Raw genomic sequence first — 15,683 nt, 5'->3', positions numbered from 1 at the left:
TAAAATAGCACAATATACAATAAATAATAATTAGACATAGAAAATACGTTATTGTTAGAATATTATTAATAAAGATCTAGAGATCTATTTATTATAAGAATAGTTATATTTACTTAGAAAAGATTAATTGATGTATAATATGATAAGACTAAAGGTATTAATTAAAGCACATTAATTGAAAATTTAGAATTATTTGTTTAAAATTAAAAATTAATGAATAAGAAACTACACTCCTAAACAAGGTCTCTGACTTGTGTTAGAGGACACAGGTTTCTAAAAAGTGGGAGAAATTTAATAAAAATTACGTACGACACCACACCCGCGGGAAGACAACACAGGAGTGTATTCTGATCCGCCCTCACCACCGAGCGTCCGACAATGGCAATTTTGACGGCCGACTGGCGCAGTGGGCAGCGACCCTGCTTTCTGAGTCCTACGCCGTGGGTTCGATTCCCACAACTGGGAAAATGTTTGTGTGATGTACATGATTGTTTTTCAGTGTCTGGGTGTTTATCTGTATATTATAAGTATTTATATGTATTATTTTCGTACAAATATTCAACAGCTATCTTAGCACCCATAACACAAGCTACGCTTACTTTGGGGCTAGATGGCGATGTGTGTATTGTCGTAGTATTTATTTATTTATTATTTATTTATTAAAAAAATGGGAATAAAGAAATATTATTCTTTTGAAGGTACTTGCTGAAATCCATGCCGCCGCGCTCAACGCCCTACCGAGAGATTTGCAACACTATTCTGACTGAAATGCCCCCCACGGGAGCTGGTAAGTGTTTTATTTACTGAAAAATTACTAATTCGGTGTGGTTTTATGAATTAACACCGTTTTCCCCTCTGTTTCTTAGCCAGTTTGCATGTGCTGAATGCACAGAAGCCGGCCGAGTGGCGCAGTAGGCAGCGACCCTGCTTTGTGAGTCCAAAGCCGTGGGTTCGATTCCCACAACTGAAGAGTGTTTGTGTGATGAACATAAATGTTTTTCAGTGTCTGGGTGTTTATCTGTATGTTATAAGTATTTATGTGTGTTATTTTGTTCATAAAAAATATTCATCAGCTATCTCAGTACCCATAACACAAGCTACGCTAACTTTGGGGCTAGATGGCGATGTGTGTATTGTCGTTGTATATTTATTTATATACACTAAGAACAACAATACATACACTAAGAACGTACAGAAACTGTGTACTCAACTAGTATTGAAGCGTCAAAAACCACTCCACTTTAGTAATGTTTCCTGTAGATGCGGTTAGTTACTTCATACCATTTAGCAGTTGACAGTAATTATTTTAACTCTAATGGTTTAAACGTTTACCAGAAAATAAGAAAATGGAAAAAAAATTGTGAGCTAGAAACATTTCGCGGGTGTGAAGTGAAACGTGTGTGCGGCTTATTCACAGTTTTTGGACACAATGCACTGCATACAATAACAGCTGAATGAAGGTTCTGTATGTTCTTAAATCTGTGGCTGAGTGTTTAGAATAATTCGGTTCCATAACCCATAAATCAAACTACGTAAACTGGTTATTTTGGTTTGACGACCTTACAAGCGCAGTGCTGATCGTTGTTATATAATAAGTGGAAGGTTCCAGGTTCGATTTCCGGTAGGTAATTTATGGTTTCCGAATGAACTCTCGTATGGTCTAAAGACTTGTGCCGTCGTTATTGGCCACTTACCACCATATCACCTTACCTTACCACTCTACCGAAATAAAAGTGCGGTAATGCGATTAAGCATACTGGTACTATGCCGAAACTTACCACCCAAAGCGGGATAAAAAAAGCTAAATTTAATTTCTTAATGTTTTTGTTGTTTTTAGTTTAACCAAAAAAATAATACTCATCATAATCTTCCCGTAGTTTTAAGAAAACTGGTAACTCACAAACTCCCAAAAAAACACACGCATACAAACATACAAGCAAGCAACCTCAAACGGCAATTTTATATTATAAAAATAGATAATATTAAGTACCGGTATATTTGAGACTCCATAATACATTTGAATGGGGTCAAAATATCGGTGTGCGTAACTTGTACATGGATTATGTAAATGAGTAAACGCTCGTCCAATACCACGCCTACATATGAGTAGGTAAATTTTAATTTGTAAGCTTAGAAGTTCACTACTCTTAACTAAGCATAAGATTTATATTAACCGAATTTTAGTATCAAAACACTGCAACAAAAAATACAACGTATTGCCTTGGTTTAAAGTTGAAATTCATCCACACTTCCATAGCAGCGCTTTTACGGAACGTTTAGTAAATTGAAATCATTACAAATTGAATTGCGACTGTAAAACGTCCCTCATTAGGTTTATTTTACTTTGACGCTTTAACGTTTCGATAGTCTTGAGCGACGAGCGTGCAAATCGAACTAGTATGAATAACTTCGCCCACTATTCTGTTAGTTCATTGTCAGAAACACAACACGATTGATTTCCATAATGCTAATTACGTGTATCCAAATATGGAAACACAATTGAGTAAAAATAAATAAGTAAGTAGGTACCCGTTCTTACTATCGCGGAATATAATGTTTTTAATTAATCAATACTATATAATATAATATTGTAAAGCAAAAAAAAATATATTTAAAGAATTAGTTTTTTTTCAAATTCAAATTTATTTATTTGCATAAAACATTGTAGGTATACATGTTTAGTCATAATATATGACATGCGAATCTTATTTTAAACAAATTCATTTATGTAATAACTAAAAAAAACATCAAAATAATGGCCATTTGGCCATTCAGAGGGGCAATGCTGCCAGCATCTAAGGCACTTTGCCTCGCAGCGATTATTTCGAAGACGTTTTAGATTTTATTTAGTTTTATTTTAGTAAAAAGGTTATTTTGGGTTATTTTTCTTTAATAATTATCATAAGTATGAAAAAAAAAAACAGCTAGTTGGTAGTATGATACAAAAGGCGGCACTATCGCTAAGATATCGATCTCTGCTAGGCAACCTTAGGAATAGGAAAACTAAAAATAAAATGAAAAGGTGGGGTACACTGTTTAAAACACACATAAGAAAAAATACATACGTAACCAGACTACTCACATAAAACGATACTATTAATAAATATTAAAAAAAAAAAAAACTAATATTTATACTTTGGCATACCATAAATACTTAAATATGAGTTAAGAGTAAATAAATAATAGTAGTCTTTATTGAGCGAGATAATATAGTAAATAATTAATAGCAATCTTTATTGAGCCTTAACAGCCTTTTCATGATTTTAATCACGTCCAAGTATTTTATACTAATTCTTTTTTTTTTTTTTAATTATAATGCTGCAATGGTGTTGACAATTTCTTATAAGAAGAACAAAATTTTTTTTTTTTTTTAATGCATATAAATATTTCGCAACTGTAAGTATTTGGACCAGCGAATCTTCGTCAATCACGGTCTTTATTTAAAAAATTTGAATCTGATATTTTTCGAAGCACCTAATAATTACGAAAAACAAAATCAACATACGTACCTAAATAACAATGTTTCGCCCCGGTCCATGGAAGATGTAAGTTGCGTTTGAGCATTCCTTTCTACAAATGTATTATCAAATTGCTGTAAATTGCTCCATTAATAAAACAAAATATGCTACGATACCGGAACACGTGATGATGCCATAGTTGCCATAGAAACTGTATGCAAACGAAGAGCACCGTGTTCATAATGTACTAATAAGAATAAGTTCAAATCAAACCCTACAAATCTTTATCTTTTCCCCGTTATACGATATCTCATAGCATAATGACCCAAACAATTACTATATCTCACATTGTTCGATAAAATTGTGTGAATGTTTCTATCCGATCTCTTATCAGAATTCTTAATTTTAATCGATCATTCTAGGGGTCAGTCGTAAAGAAATGGCCAATCGAAAATGTTGAAAGTACTGAAGAAAATCAAATGGAAAAGTGTTAAAAAGTATGGTTACGGTTACAAGGCAATGGTATTATGTGAGTAAAGTTGGGATTCCACTAATTTAACGGGGTAGTTAGTAATCCGTGCCTTTGAAAGAACTTCGAAGGGTTTTATTTTAAGTTTTGTTGTTTTGCGATGGTACTACGTCATATCGAAACTATTCACTTTGTCCGTTAAAATGGTCTAAACAATAACAATATTACCAATCAAGCGTCCTCCGCGCAACGACTAGAATTATTTATTACTTGTTACTCGTATTATGACGGCCGATTGGCTCAGTTTGCAGCGACCCTGCTTTCTGGGCCCAAGGCCGTGGGTTCGATTCCCACTACTGGAAAAAGGTTTGTGCGATGAGCATGAGTGTTTCCAGTGTCTGGGTGTCCATATGTATATTCTAAGTATTTATGTATATTGTATATAATTCATAAAAATATTCATCAGGCATCTTAGTACCCATAACACAAGCTGCGCTTACTTTGGGGCTGGATGGCGATGTGTGCATTGTCGTAGTATATTTATTTATTTTTTTATTATTACGTTGCGGGTGGCATTAAATTGGCGGGAAAGAAGCGCCAACCACGGACGTATCGCCAATTACGAAATGATCTCTGCTTTTCATCATTAGGACTATCCTCAGTGAGTGCAGACATATACCTCCTTTCATACAGAGTATGTAAAATAAGGAACATATACCTTTTAAAAACATAACTCCTCTATTCTGCTTCGATACGGGTGTTTGGGCTTTCAGGGTTAATATCATCGGTTTTTTTAGTTTTTTTTTTTTAAATTTAAAAATAATTGTGTATAAACTATTTGCTGTATTATACGTGCGTGTATAATATAATATATAAGTATTGTAGGTTACCATAATTTGCTACAATAAATTTTGTTTGAGATTAACGTAAGGGGAAAAACGATTGAGTGTACCACTAAAGGGACCCCAAGGGGGAGGAGAAGGTACCGTCTCTCAAATAAAACTTAAAATATATAATTTTTTATATTGAAAATTGGAATAATCTTCTCAGATTAGAATATAGATTAGAATTATTGTCATCGGTCCTCGATATGTCTGCAAAGTTTGAAAGAAATCTGACCGTTCAAAGTGGGACAAAATCGAGCTCAAAGGGGTCGGTTACAAACATACATACAGGTGAAACTAATAAAAGCGTGTAAATAATATGTTTTTCATAATAATCGATATCGATCTTAGCGTGCTCTCCAAGGCAAAACTGTAAGATTATGATTGAACGAAATTCCTGTGTCATTTTTAGTGGGTGCGGACTTCCAGCTGGGAGCAGCGAGGGTGTTCGTGCGCGAAGCTCTACACAGGGCCCTGGAGCGAGCCCGGGCGGACAAATTGAGGGCCGCTGCCACCTTACTGCAGGCGGGCATCAGAGGATACTTGGCAAGGTTGGTGTTCTGTGTTCTCTTACGTTAAGCCATCATCGCTTGGCCATTTCTCGCACATGACCTTCCATGCTGTACTTCAAAACTTCTTCCTCACTTGCTTGTTACTACATTAATCCAAGCCAGTCAGATATCCAGAACCCTAGAAGGCCATAAAACTTAGCAAGGTGTCGTTCATTTTTGTTTGCGAATATTTGGTTGAAGAGGTATGTTGGAAGATGGAAGGAATTATCAATATCAGTGGTCGCTAAGTTCTCGAAACTCGACTGATCCGTAAAATGAATTGTGCATGCGTGTCTAGCAAAATTCTAAAATAAGTGGACAGATAAAAGAGATTTTTTTGGTTCTATTTGCATATTAAGGGCTGGTTTAAAAAAGAAACCCCTTTTGGTATTTATGTATATCTATCAACACTCTTGTCACTATCCTGTTCTCTTGCTGAAAGTACCTGCTTGCAGCAATAAGGCCGCATTTGCATGTATAAATTGTTTATTGTATACTCCTTACTGTTTCTTTTCCTGTATGTTATACGTGCAATAAAGTGTTTCTTCTTCTTCTTAAGATTTTGGAAGATTTTCCTAAGAAAGTATAATCTCTTGTATATAGGTTGGGTTCCGCTTTGACTTTCAATAGATCGAGATCTTTGGGTGGTCACATTTCACATGAGCATTTAATTAACTATTCTAAAAGAAATACTGCTTCCAATTTATTTTAAGACCGTAGTCAACCTCGTGCGTATTGGGAAATTCGCACGCCTTTGATAACACTATGTAAAACTCTAAAGGATGCAGGTTCCACAGGATGCATTCCTTCACCGTTAAAACAGGTGATATTTAATGCTCACGAGAAAGTGTTAGTATATTGTATTTGCTTTTTTAGTATATAGATCTATCTTTATGCTTTACGTGTTGGACGCATATCCATATGCGTGCTTTTAAGGGCACGTGTCAGCCTGGGCCAGTGTTATGAATTCTACGTTTGTTGCAAATTCAAATTCAAAATATCTATATTCAGGCACTTATGAAGCATTTATACATATATGTTTACATAATTCTAAGGGAATGGTTATACCTTCGTTCGCCAACTGTAACCTAAAGCTACGAGGGTACCAAACGCGCCCTACAACAAATTTAGCCGGGTAGTTTTTTTTGTTATCACCATCTCACAGTGAATTATTAAGCTATGAAGTTAGATGTTGATTATGCATACAATAAAAAGGACATGTTTATTAATCTTTTAACAGGAAGCAATACTATCAAATGCGCCACTCGGCAATCCGGATACAGTCGTGGTGGAGGGGCTCCCGCCAGCGCCACCGCTTCGTCACCATCAGGCGAGGAGTGGTTCAGGCACAGGCGTTGGTTCGAGGCAAGCGTGCCCGCGCGCGCACCAAGGCGATGAAGGAACAGATGAGGCGAAGACAGGAGGCTCAGAGAGCAGCTGCCAAGTAAGTCACGTAAACCTCATCAACACATTACCGGCCCACGACAGGCCACGAGTGCCCTCTATAAAGTGAGAAGTGTTTAGGACTACGCTGGCCAAGTGAATTGGCAAACTTCACGCGCCCTCGAGAACATAATGGAGAACTCTCAGGCATACAGTTTTCCTAACGATGTTTTATTTACAGCAAGTGATATGAATGAATGAATGAATATACACTTTTATTGTACACCAAAGAAAAAAAGTAGTTACAGAGATATAAATACATATAAAGAGAGTACAATTTGGTGGCCTTATGGCTACATAGCGATTTCTTCCAGCAACCAATGGCGTAAAAGGAAAAACATAGAAAAGAGGTAGGTGGTGCAATAAATAAGATTCATATTATACAAATATATAAATATATTACATAGAAATACAAATAAAATATTTAACATAAATACCTATATAAATATATAACATATAGCATGCTCAATTTATATGAAATACATAAATAATTAAAATTACACACTTAAAATGATGCGCCGTAATTAATGCTAGAGCGATTTCCTAATGATTACTTCGAGTTAGAGTTTTCATAACGTTGATTTCGTCTTTGCAGACGCCGGGCAGCAGAGCAGAAAGCCAAGGCTGAGAGTCTCCAAGTTCTAGAAGTACCCGCTGAGCTAGCCTTCATACTGTCGAAAATCGATGAATGGCAACCGCCTCATACCGATAAGAATATTTCCAAAGTAAGTACAATGAATTTCTTTTTCCTTTATTGGTCAAAAAATAATTCTAATACAATGCGCCATCTTTAGAAACGAAACAGCTTATGTAAAGATAGCCAGTTCATAAATAGTACTTAAAAACAGTATTCTACAACGAAAATAAATTAAAAAGAAAAATAACAGTTCATATTTTTAAAATGGTATACTTATAAATTTATCTATTTACCATTAGCTTCAATAAATATTATGGCAAAACCAATTATTATAGCTATAATAGTTATCACAGGCATAATATTAATAATTTCAAATTCAGGCATTCACATAATGTAATACAAACACTAAGTTATACTTACACACACACACATACATATGCCATATTTATACAAACAACCACAAGATACAGAGAGAGATTATACCCTCGCCCTTATTTCACATGTGTGTGTGTTTATAATCCATTATTTCTAAAGTGTCTTATTTTCTTCTTAGTTTATAAGAAATAAAATTAAAAGAAGCATATTTATTTTTCCATACAAAGTAGTCCAAAACATTCTAAATGTTTACTTATGACAAACCCATTGAAGATAAAAGACCGACACGCGCACAGTACCTACTTAAGGCGACGCGTACCTAATAAAGTGACCAGGAGTCTTTACTTTTGCATGTGATGTTAGGGCTGTAACTAATATATTTAACAAACTTTTACTTTATTGTAACAATTTTTTTTTAAATAGTTTATACTCAAAAATTTGCATTTCAGTTTCACGGTCAATTCTCGGAGACAGTAAATACCTCTAAAGCATCTGAAGTATTATTTCGGTTTTCCTTTACAAGTTGTAGAATATAATATTTATTTATTTATTAGGAAGCCAACGTGTATACAACCTATCTTAATAAATGGACACATTTAACAATTGTTTTATAATTTTGTACACTTAAAGGCTAAGTCAGCATGCATAAAACAAAAATCACTCTTTGTTTATAACCAAAACAAAAGAAAAATAGAATGGAAAAAAGAAAAAAACAAAAAAAAATGACTATCTATCATGCCGTACTTTTAAAAGTTTTACTCACTTATTTAGAAAAATTTATAAAAAGGATTAAATTTGTATTTTAGGTGTCAGGCGAGGTTCATGCCGAAGAGGAACGGATATCGCTCCCTAGAGATTTGCAACAGTTCGCATTCTCCAAATTTAGTTCTGTGTACTTTGCTGATGGTGGACAACTCAGCCCGAAGAAACACCCCATCACGAAACCATTCCTGTCCAAAGCTGCAGTTCGGTTAGTATTATAATAGATCTTAACCATAGATATAAAATAATAATCTTAAATCAAAAAAAACATACACCTAAAGTTTCTTGGCCTGCCTCGGAAATTTAACCCAGGCCTGGATAGTACATACAAATGCTTCAAAAATATTAAGAAAAAATTAAAATTTTAAACTAATGTCTACGAACAAAGTAAGTCAACATCTTCTAACTAAGCAAACTAAACATCTTTATAATGACGGCCGATTAGCGCAGTGGGCAGCCTTATTTCTGAGTCCTAGGCCGTGGGTTCGATTCCCACAACTGGAAAACGTTTGTGTGATGAACATGATTGTTTACCAGTGTCCGGGCGTTTATCTGTATATTATAAGTATTTATGTGTATTATATTCATAAAAATATTCAACAGCTATCTTAGCGCCCATAACACAAGCTACGCTTACTTTGGGGCTAGATGGCGATGTGTGTATTGTTGTAGTATTTAATGCGGGTACATACAACGAAATACCGACGGACCGACCTTCCTGGAGCGTAAGTGTTGTGACTTTATAAGTGGAAGTCACAAATTTGGTATTGTGTGACAACTTCTGGACCTACCGTTGTCTAAGAGCATCACCTTACGGGTGGTATTGCAGTCAATAGCTAACTTGTAGAGGATTTTTTATCGATATTTCGACCTCATCCTTTAGTTATCTGGATCGTGGTCCCGTCGAAATGCAGACGTGGGAAACTTCAATTGATGAATTAATTCGGTTTCACGAGCAGAATCTGTCTAAAGATGTAAATAAATATGTAAGTTTTATGCTTTAGGGATCAAGACTTCAACGATGCTGTCGCAGTGTTCAAATTAATCTTGAGATGGTGTGATGAGTCCGCCGCTGGAAACGAAGCTAGGCAAAAGGTATTGTTTTTTTATGACATTTTCCCAATTTTATGCTTTTAGCACATTAGAGGTAAAATAATAATGGTCAGCTGCTAAATTGAAGGAAGTCACTAACCGCCTATTCGAGAAACACTACTTAAGTGGAGTAGTTTTTGTTGCTTCAATATTAGTCGTGCGTTTTGAGTAATAAAAATATATCTAAGTAATAAAAATATATATAATATCACTTTCTTCAAGATGAAAGAAAACATCGTGAGGGCACCAGCATGCCTCAGAGTTCTAAATAATGTTCCCAAAGGTGTGTGGAGACGTGGTCGTACGCGTTAATTGCGGTATTTACAAACCCCGTGTACCGATTGTTCGCCTGGGATAAGAAGCCTAGCCTCCGTCCGTATGTTACTCTCCGTCCTTTCAACTAATTCTATGAATAATTGTTACGTGAAAATTCATTTTAAAGTCAACATCTAAGGATGCTCCGGTTTCGGAGCGAAACGTGCGTAGAGGGTTCATTGCCGAAGATCTGTTTGGTGTGGAGTATAAGGATTGAATAAATTATAAATTACAACATACAGATTCTCCTGCTGTTCGCGGAGTTATCATTTTTGATTTCCGCAAAGTAACGCCTGCTTCTATCCAACTAATTCTATGCCAAAAATAAAGTTGAGTGATTGCTTAGTCAGGGCATAAAGTAAGTATACACAATTTCGCATTTATAATATTAAGGACTTTCATATTTATTTTTTATTCCAGGTTCTAGCTGACTATATAGCGTCTCGAGGACTCGCTTCCCGAGGCCTCCGGGATGAGATTCTGGTGCAGCTGTGCAACCAAGCGGGCGGTGATGCTGGACCCAGGGTCATGAAACTGCTTGCTCACTGCCTCGCTGCCTTCCAACCTGGACCTGCTTTGCACAAGTATGTGTGGCCTTTGATATATACGTAACAAATGCCGCAAGTCCACCAATGCGCACGGGGTTAGCGTAGTGGACTACAGTCTTAATCCCTTCACGTTGTGGGAGCAGACCCGTGCCCTGTAGTGGGCGGGTAACGGGTTGATATGATGATGCTGATTTGCCTATGTGTAGCCCTTATCATATATGTAATATATGCCGCAAGTCCACCAATGCGCACTGGGTTAGCGTGGTGGACTACGGCCTTAACCCCTTGTCATTGTGGTAGGAGACCCGTGCTCTGTAGAAGGCCGGCAGTGGCGTGCATAGAGGGTATGCACATAATATAATCGTCAGACGGACTAGTGCTACCATATATTTTTCCGGGGTCTTTACATAGGCCCCAATCGACAGCCGATTGGCGCAGTGGGCAGCGACCCTGCTTTCTGAGTCCAAAGCCGTGGGTTCGATTCCCACAACTGGAAAATGCTTGTGTGATGAACATGAATGTTTTTCAGTGTCTGGGTGTTTATCTGTATATTATAAGTATTCATGTGTATTATATTCGTAAAAATATTCATTAGCTATCTTAGTACCCATAACACAAGCTACGCTTACTTTGGGGCTAGATGGCGATGTGTGTATTGTCGTCGTCATCTTCATATCAACCCATTACCGGTCCTAGGTGGCGTGCATAGAGGGTATACACGGGGTATGCAGATGATATAAAATGAAGAAAAATCTGCAGTACGAGTTATTAAAAACTTAAGGATAGACATTGTAAGTGTTATAAAAAGTCTACCCTTAAGTATTAATATAATGTAACACTGTCATCATTATAAATTTTCGTTATTTTCGGTAAAAAGTACTGACAAATCGAGACTTGCTAGCGCGCACAATAACAAGCTCAGCTTAGTGTGCTCGCTAGCCATTTGTTATTACTCATAACAATATTTTGTTGATGTTCAAATAAACTTTATCATTTTCATTTTCATTCATAAATCGTACTGGAGACTTTCTACAGTTTGTATCATCTGCATACCCTGTGCATACCCTCTATGCACGCCACTGAGGGCCGGTAATGGGTTGTTATGAAGATGATGTAAAGACCCCGGAAAAATATATGGTAGGACTAGTCCTTCTGGCGATTATGGCGACTTACGCTAGTGCATACTATTGTTGCAAACGCAGAATTCAGCTTTCAATTCTGTGTCACACATGGTTGCAAATTATTTTTCCAAAACGTGATACTCCTTTCCTTTGCCTCCTAATAGTCCCAGTCCTTTATTTCCTATAAGGCCTAAAAATTGCCTCCATACGCAGTTGTAAAATAACACCTAAAATTCTGCCCAACAATACACCACAAATGCACAAATACTATATAGCGTCACCACAAATGTACAAAACACATTAATCGTTGCAGGCACTTATTTACTCAAGAATCTAGGGCATTTGTTTAAAATTCCTTATTTATTGTTTTGAAGTGACACATCTCTAACACAGATAATGTTCACAGGTATCTAGTCCGTCTGGTATCGGAACGCACAAGTGGTGCGGAACGCGCGCGTTTGTTGCGGTTGCTGTGCGGCGCTGAAGCAGCCGCCGCACGTGTGTCCGCCGTGCCTCGACGTGCGCCGCCCACCATACTCGAGTGGAAAGCTGCGATGGAAAATGCAAGACCCACCCTGCCACTCAGACTTTATGACGGTGAGATTTCTTCTGCGGATTATTCCGAAATTTGACAGCAAATATACTATTTTAAAATCTATGAAGGTTATTCCGATAGTGAAAACGGGGCAGTTATCATAATCATCAGAATCAGCTAAATCGAATGCCTAATGATTAAGGCTATGGATGATGTATAGAAAAACAATTTCCCCTTGATGACGTGGAGTCCTGGGGCTCTCGCGCGCGCCCTACTCCCCCGTTGACGCCCTAGCAACCCCGTGTCCATCCGAAAAAAGAAAAACAATGTTTCACCAACTCTAAGGTGATAACCTTAGAGTTACCTAAGCATAGATTTACATTTGACCTATTATTATATTAGGCCCTACCGGGAATCGAAACCGGGACCTCCTATATCACAGCGCTCACCGTTGCACCAGGGATGCTCACTCTCTTAAAGAAAAAACATTAATTTGACCACAGACACAGTACACACGGTGTGCGTGGAGTCATGGACGACGTGCGAGCGTGCGGCTGCCAGCGCGTTGGCTGCGGCCGGAGTCAGCCGCAACGCGAGCGGCTGGTCGCTCACCCTCGAGCACAATGGACAACTTACAGGTAAAGCCATTTATTCTTACCTGTCTTACAGTGATGGTGGCCCAGAAACACGGAAGTGCAAGGCGCAATTCGGCGCATATACCGCGGGGTTTGTGGGGCAGAGGGTATCCTGTCTCATACGTAAAGAATCTTGTCTCAAACTGCTTGGAAATTTCAGCATTATTTTCGAAACCTTCAAAGTCAAAAGTCAAAAATATATTTTTTCAAGTAGGTATAAATGGTACTTATTGTGCGTAGAGAGAAGATGAGAAATGTGTACACGGTACACGTAAAACTAAAGCTATGTGTGTTCCAAACGTTCCCTTTTGTCGGGTGTTCTTTTTTTATTATCACCATCTCACATTGTTATTTAAATTTATTAGAAGAGCCTAATTAGAGCCTGATTCACACATAAGCTTTTTTATCGATTACTGAGTCCTTTATACTATAATAGGACTTTTCTATAAGACTGTTCTTCGACATAAATTGAAATTGTTCTACTGGCCAAACAAATTAAATAGTAGGTAAACTGATATCTGTCGTGTAATTTTATAAATATAATACTGCGATACTCCCAACAGTTAAGCCCGCTATCTCTTACTTGATGAGGTGGCAATCCAGGGCTAACTTGTAGTGAAATAAAAAGTCTTTTAATCATATGTTTGAAATCTTATGATTACAGAATGGGCGGGTTGTGAGTACGCCCTCGACGCAGTTGGTGAAGTGGAAACTTGGTCAGCGCTGGCGAACGCTCGCAGCGAGCCTCTCCGAGCGTCCACTTCCCGCCTCGCCCCTCCCGCACCCCCGCCGCGCGCCTCCTCTGTAGATACCGAACGCACATTGAGACCCCAGGTAAACGCCCCTCAAGTGAGTACCTACCTCTTCTTCTCTATTCATCACTACTTAAACCACTAACTTAGTCCCCCTTTCCAGTAAACTTCTCTTCCTTTATGTTTGAATAACGTGCAATAAAGTGTTTTTTTTTCTTCCTCAACATTATTTATTTATGAAGCCACTATCAGATTACTCAAATGATATATTTTTATTTTTATACAAGGCTTCATACAGCATTATTTTCCAAACCTTCAAAGTCAAAAGTCAAAAGTCAAAATTTTCTTTATTCAAGTAGTTTAATAGATGGCACTTATGCTGCGTACATAACATGAGAAATGTGTACATGGTAGTGAGATGATGGCGATAACTATATTCGTAAAACTAAGGCTTCGATGGCGCCCTGGTCTAAGAATAAGCCCACAACAAATTTAGCCGGATTTGTTTTTGTTATCACCATCTCACATTTCAAATTTTTAGAAGGGCAACCTGGTTAGATCAATAATTTATTCCCAAGTTTTTTTATCGATTACGTAGTCATTTATACTATAATAAGACTTTTCTATAAGCTTACGCTTAATACTAACTATGAACTTTTTAAGAGACATCTCCAAGATGTGAACGGGTAGTTTATTGTAAAATATATGCAGTTTCCTTTAAACGAATTATAATTTTTTGGTATCTTGGGACATTGTATATTGTATATTTATTTTACCCTAACTGTGTGCCTTTTGGCAAAAGCCTCGTCCAATACTTTTCAACCTTCTCTATTTTTTGCTCGCCTTGTCCAATTTGTTCCAGCTATAGCTGCAATTTTGAAGTCTTATCTTTTAATTTCCGTCCCTTCCTCGTATTTCCCTATTTCTTTTACTTTGCTTCATTTTTCATCTGCTTACTTACTAATAAAATAAATAGGAAAGCATTTCTGTACTATGAATCGTAAAAAAAACCCAAATCACTATGCTACCATTAACACTCTTAAATTACTTTATCCAAGGATTCTCTGGATGAGATTACTTATAAAATAATACCTCTAGGAGTAAAAAGATTATTTACATCCAAGGTTAGGTGGAATATATTGTTTAAACATTAAACCCCTAAGAGATAATTTAGATGGGCAATCAAGTGTCTATCCATGTCTATCTTCTTTTTTTTCTTTCATCATATTCCTGGTATAAACCATGGTTTCTAATTTATACCAAACCAAGTACATATTCTACACATAGCTTACTAATTAAAGAGTTATTTAGTATCTTTGTCTATTCCAAATCAGAATTTTTCAACGTGTATTATTTAATCATCTCTCATAAGTAAGTTTAGGACTTTAAAATGCAATTTGTGAGTAGTAACAAAAAAATTTTTATAGGTCCCGCCTCCTGAACCACCAAAATCACGTTCGCCAAGCATACAACGTATCCTCCAAGAGTCCATTGACGAGAGTATGTCGGAATACAACTGGAAGATGGAAACACCATCGGAAAGTACTTGGAAGGAACCAGAAGAGTCCCGTATTCTGAACAAACAGAATAATGAGTATTCAAGAAAGATATCCCACGATATCCTATCACGTGAATCGGCTTTGAACGAGCGGTACTTCGAACAAACTTCCGATAAAGTTCGAAGTCGTTCATTGGACAATTTATTAGGCGACAACCCTGCGCCTCAACAAACTAAGCTGGCCGATCTAGGGCTATCACAATCTCGATTGAATGATCGGTATCATTCAGTAGAACGTCTCGGTGGTACCGCCAGCGTGACCAGTAGCAAAGGAATGGAGGCGGAGTACGGACAACGTCAGATGCCGTCGCGTTACATAAAGTCGCAATATGCTGGAAAGCGGGCGCCGGCCGGTTCGCAGTCCAGCCGTGCATATATCGAGAAAAGCTCAGAGTTTGGAGGTGTTAGGTAAGTCAAAACAGATAATTATTTTCATCGATCATGTGGCATAATTATGTTCTCGTGGTCTGTATGTTGTTCTTGATTTCACACCTTTCAAATTTTTTTAATGAAACAATTGGCAACTTAATAATTATGTTTAATTGCTT

General features: G+C 37.1%; 1 protein-coding gene across 1 annotated transcript in view; it reads left to right on the top strand.

Annotated features, from left to right (window-relative positions):
* The window catches only part of LOC120629542 (unconventional myosin-XV), a 144,030-nt gene that overhangs the window by 59,112 nt on the left and 69,235 nt on the right, over window positions 1–15,683 (top strand). The window contains exons 8-18 of the mRNA XM_039898500.1: window positions 699–787; window positions 5,224–5,362; window positions 6,603–6,806; window positions 7,401–7,530; window positions 8,624–8,787; window positions 9,584–9,674; window positions 10,407–10,570; window positions 12,062–12,252; window positions 12,694–12,828; window positions 13,490–13,659; window positions 15,005–15,543. Coding sequence (XP_039754434.1) covers window positions 699–787; window positions 5,224–5,362; window positions 6,603–6,806; window positions 7,401–7,530; window positions 8,624–8,787; window positions 9,584–9,674; window positions 10,407–10,570; window positions 12,062–12,252; window positions 12,694–12,828; window positions 13,490–13,659; window positions 15,005–15,543 — 2,016 coding nt within the window. The remainder of the gene's footprint in view (window positions 1–698; window positions 788–5,223; window positions 5,363–6,602; window positions 6,807–7,400; window positions 7,531–8,623; window positions 8,788–9,583; window positions 9,675–10,406; window positions 10,571–12,061; window positions 12,253–12,693; window positions 12,829–13,489; window positions 13,660–15,004; window positions 15,544–15,683) is intronic.

The sequence above is a fragment of the Pararge aegeria genome, chromosome 14, assembly GCF_905163445.1.
Source record: "Pararge aegeria chromosome 14, ilParAegt1.1, whole genome shotgun sequence".
Classification (NCBI taxonomy): Eukaryota; Metazoa; Arthropoda; class Insecta; order Lepidoptera; family Nymphalidae; genus Pararge; species Pararge aegeria.
This window is presented reverse-complemented; position numbering and strand designations above follow the sequence as displayed.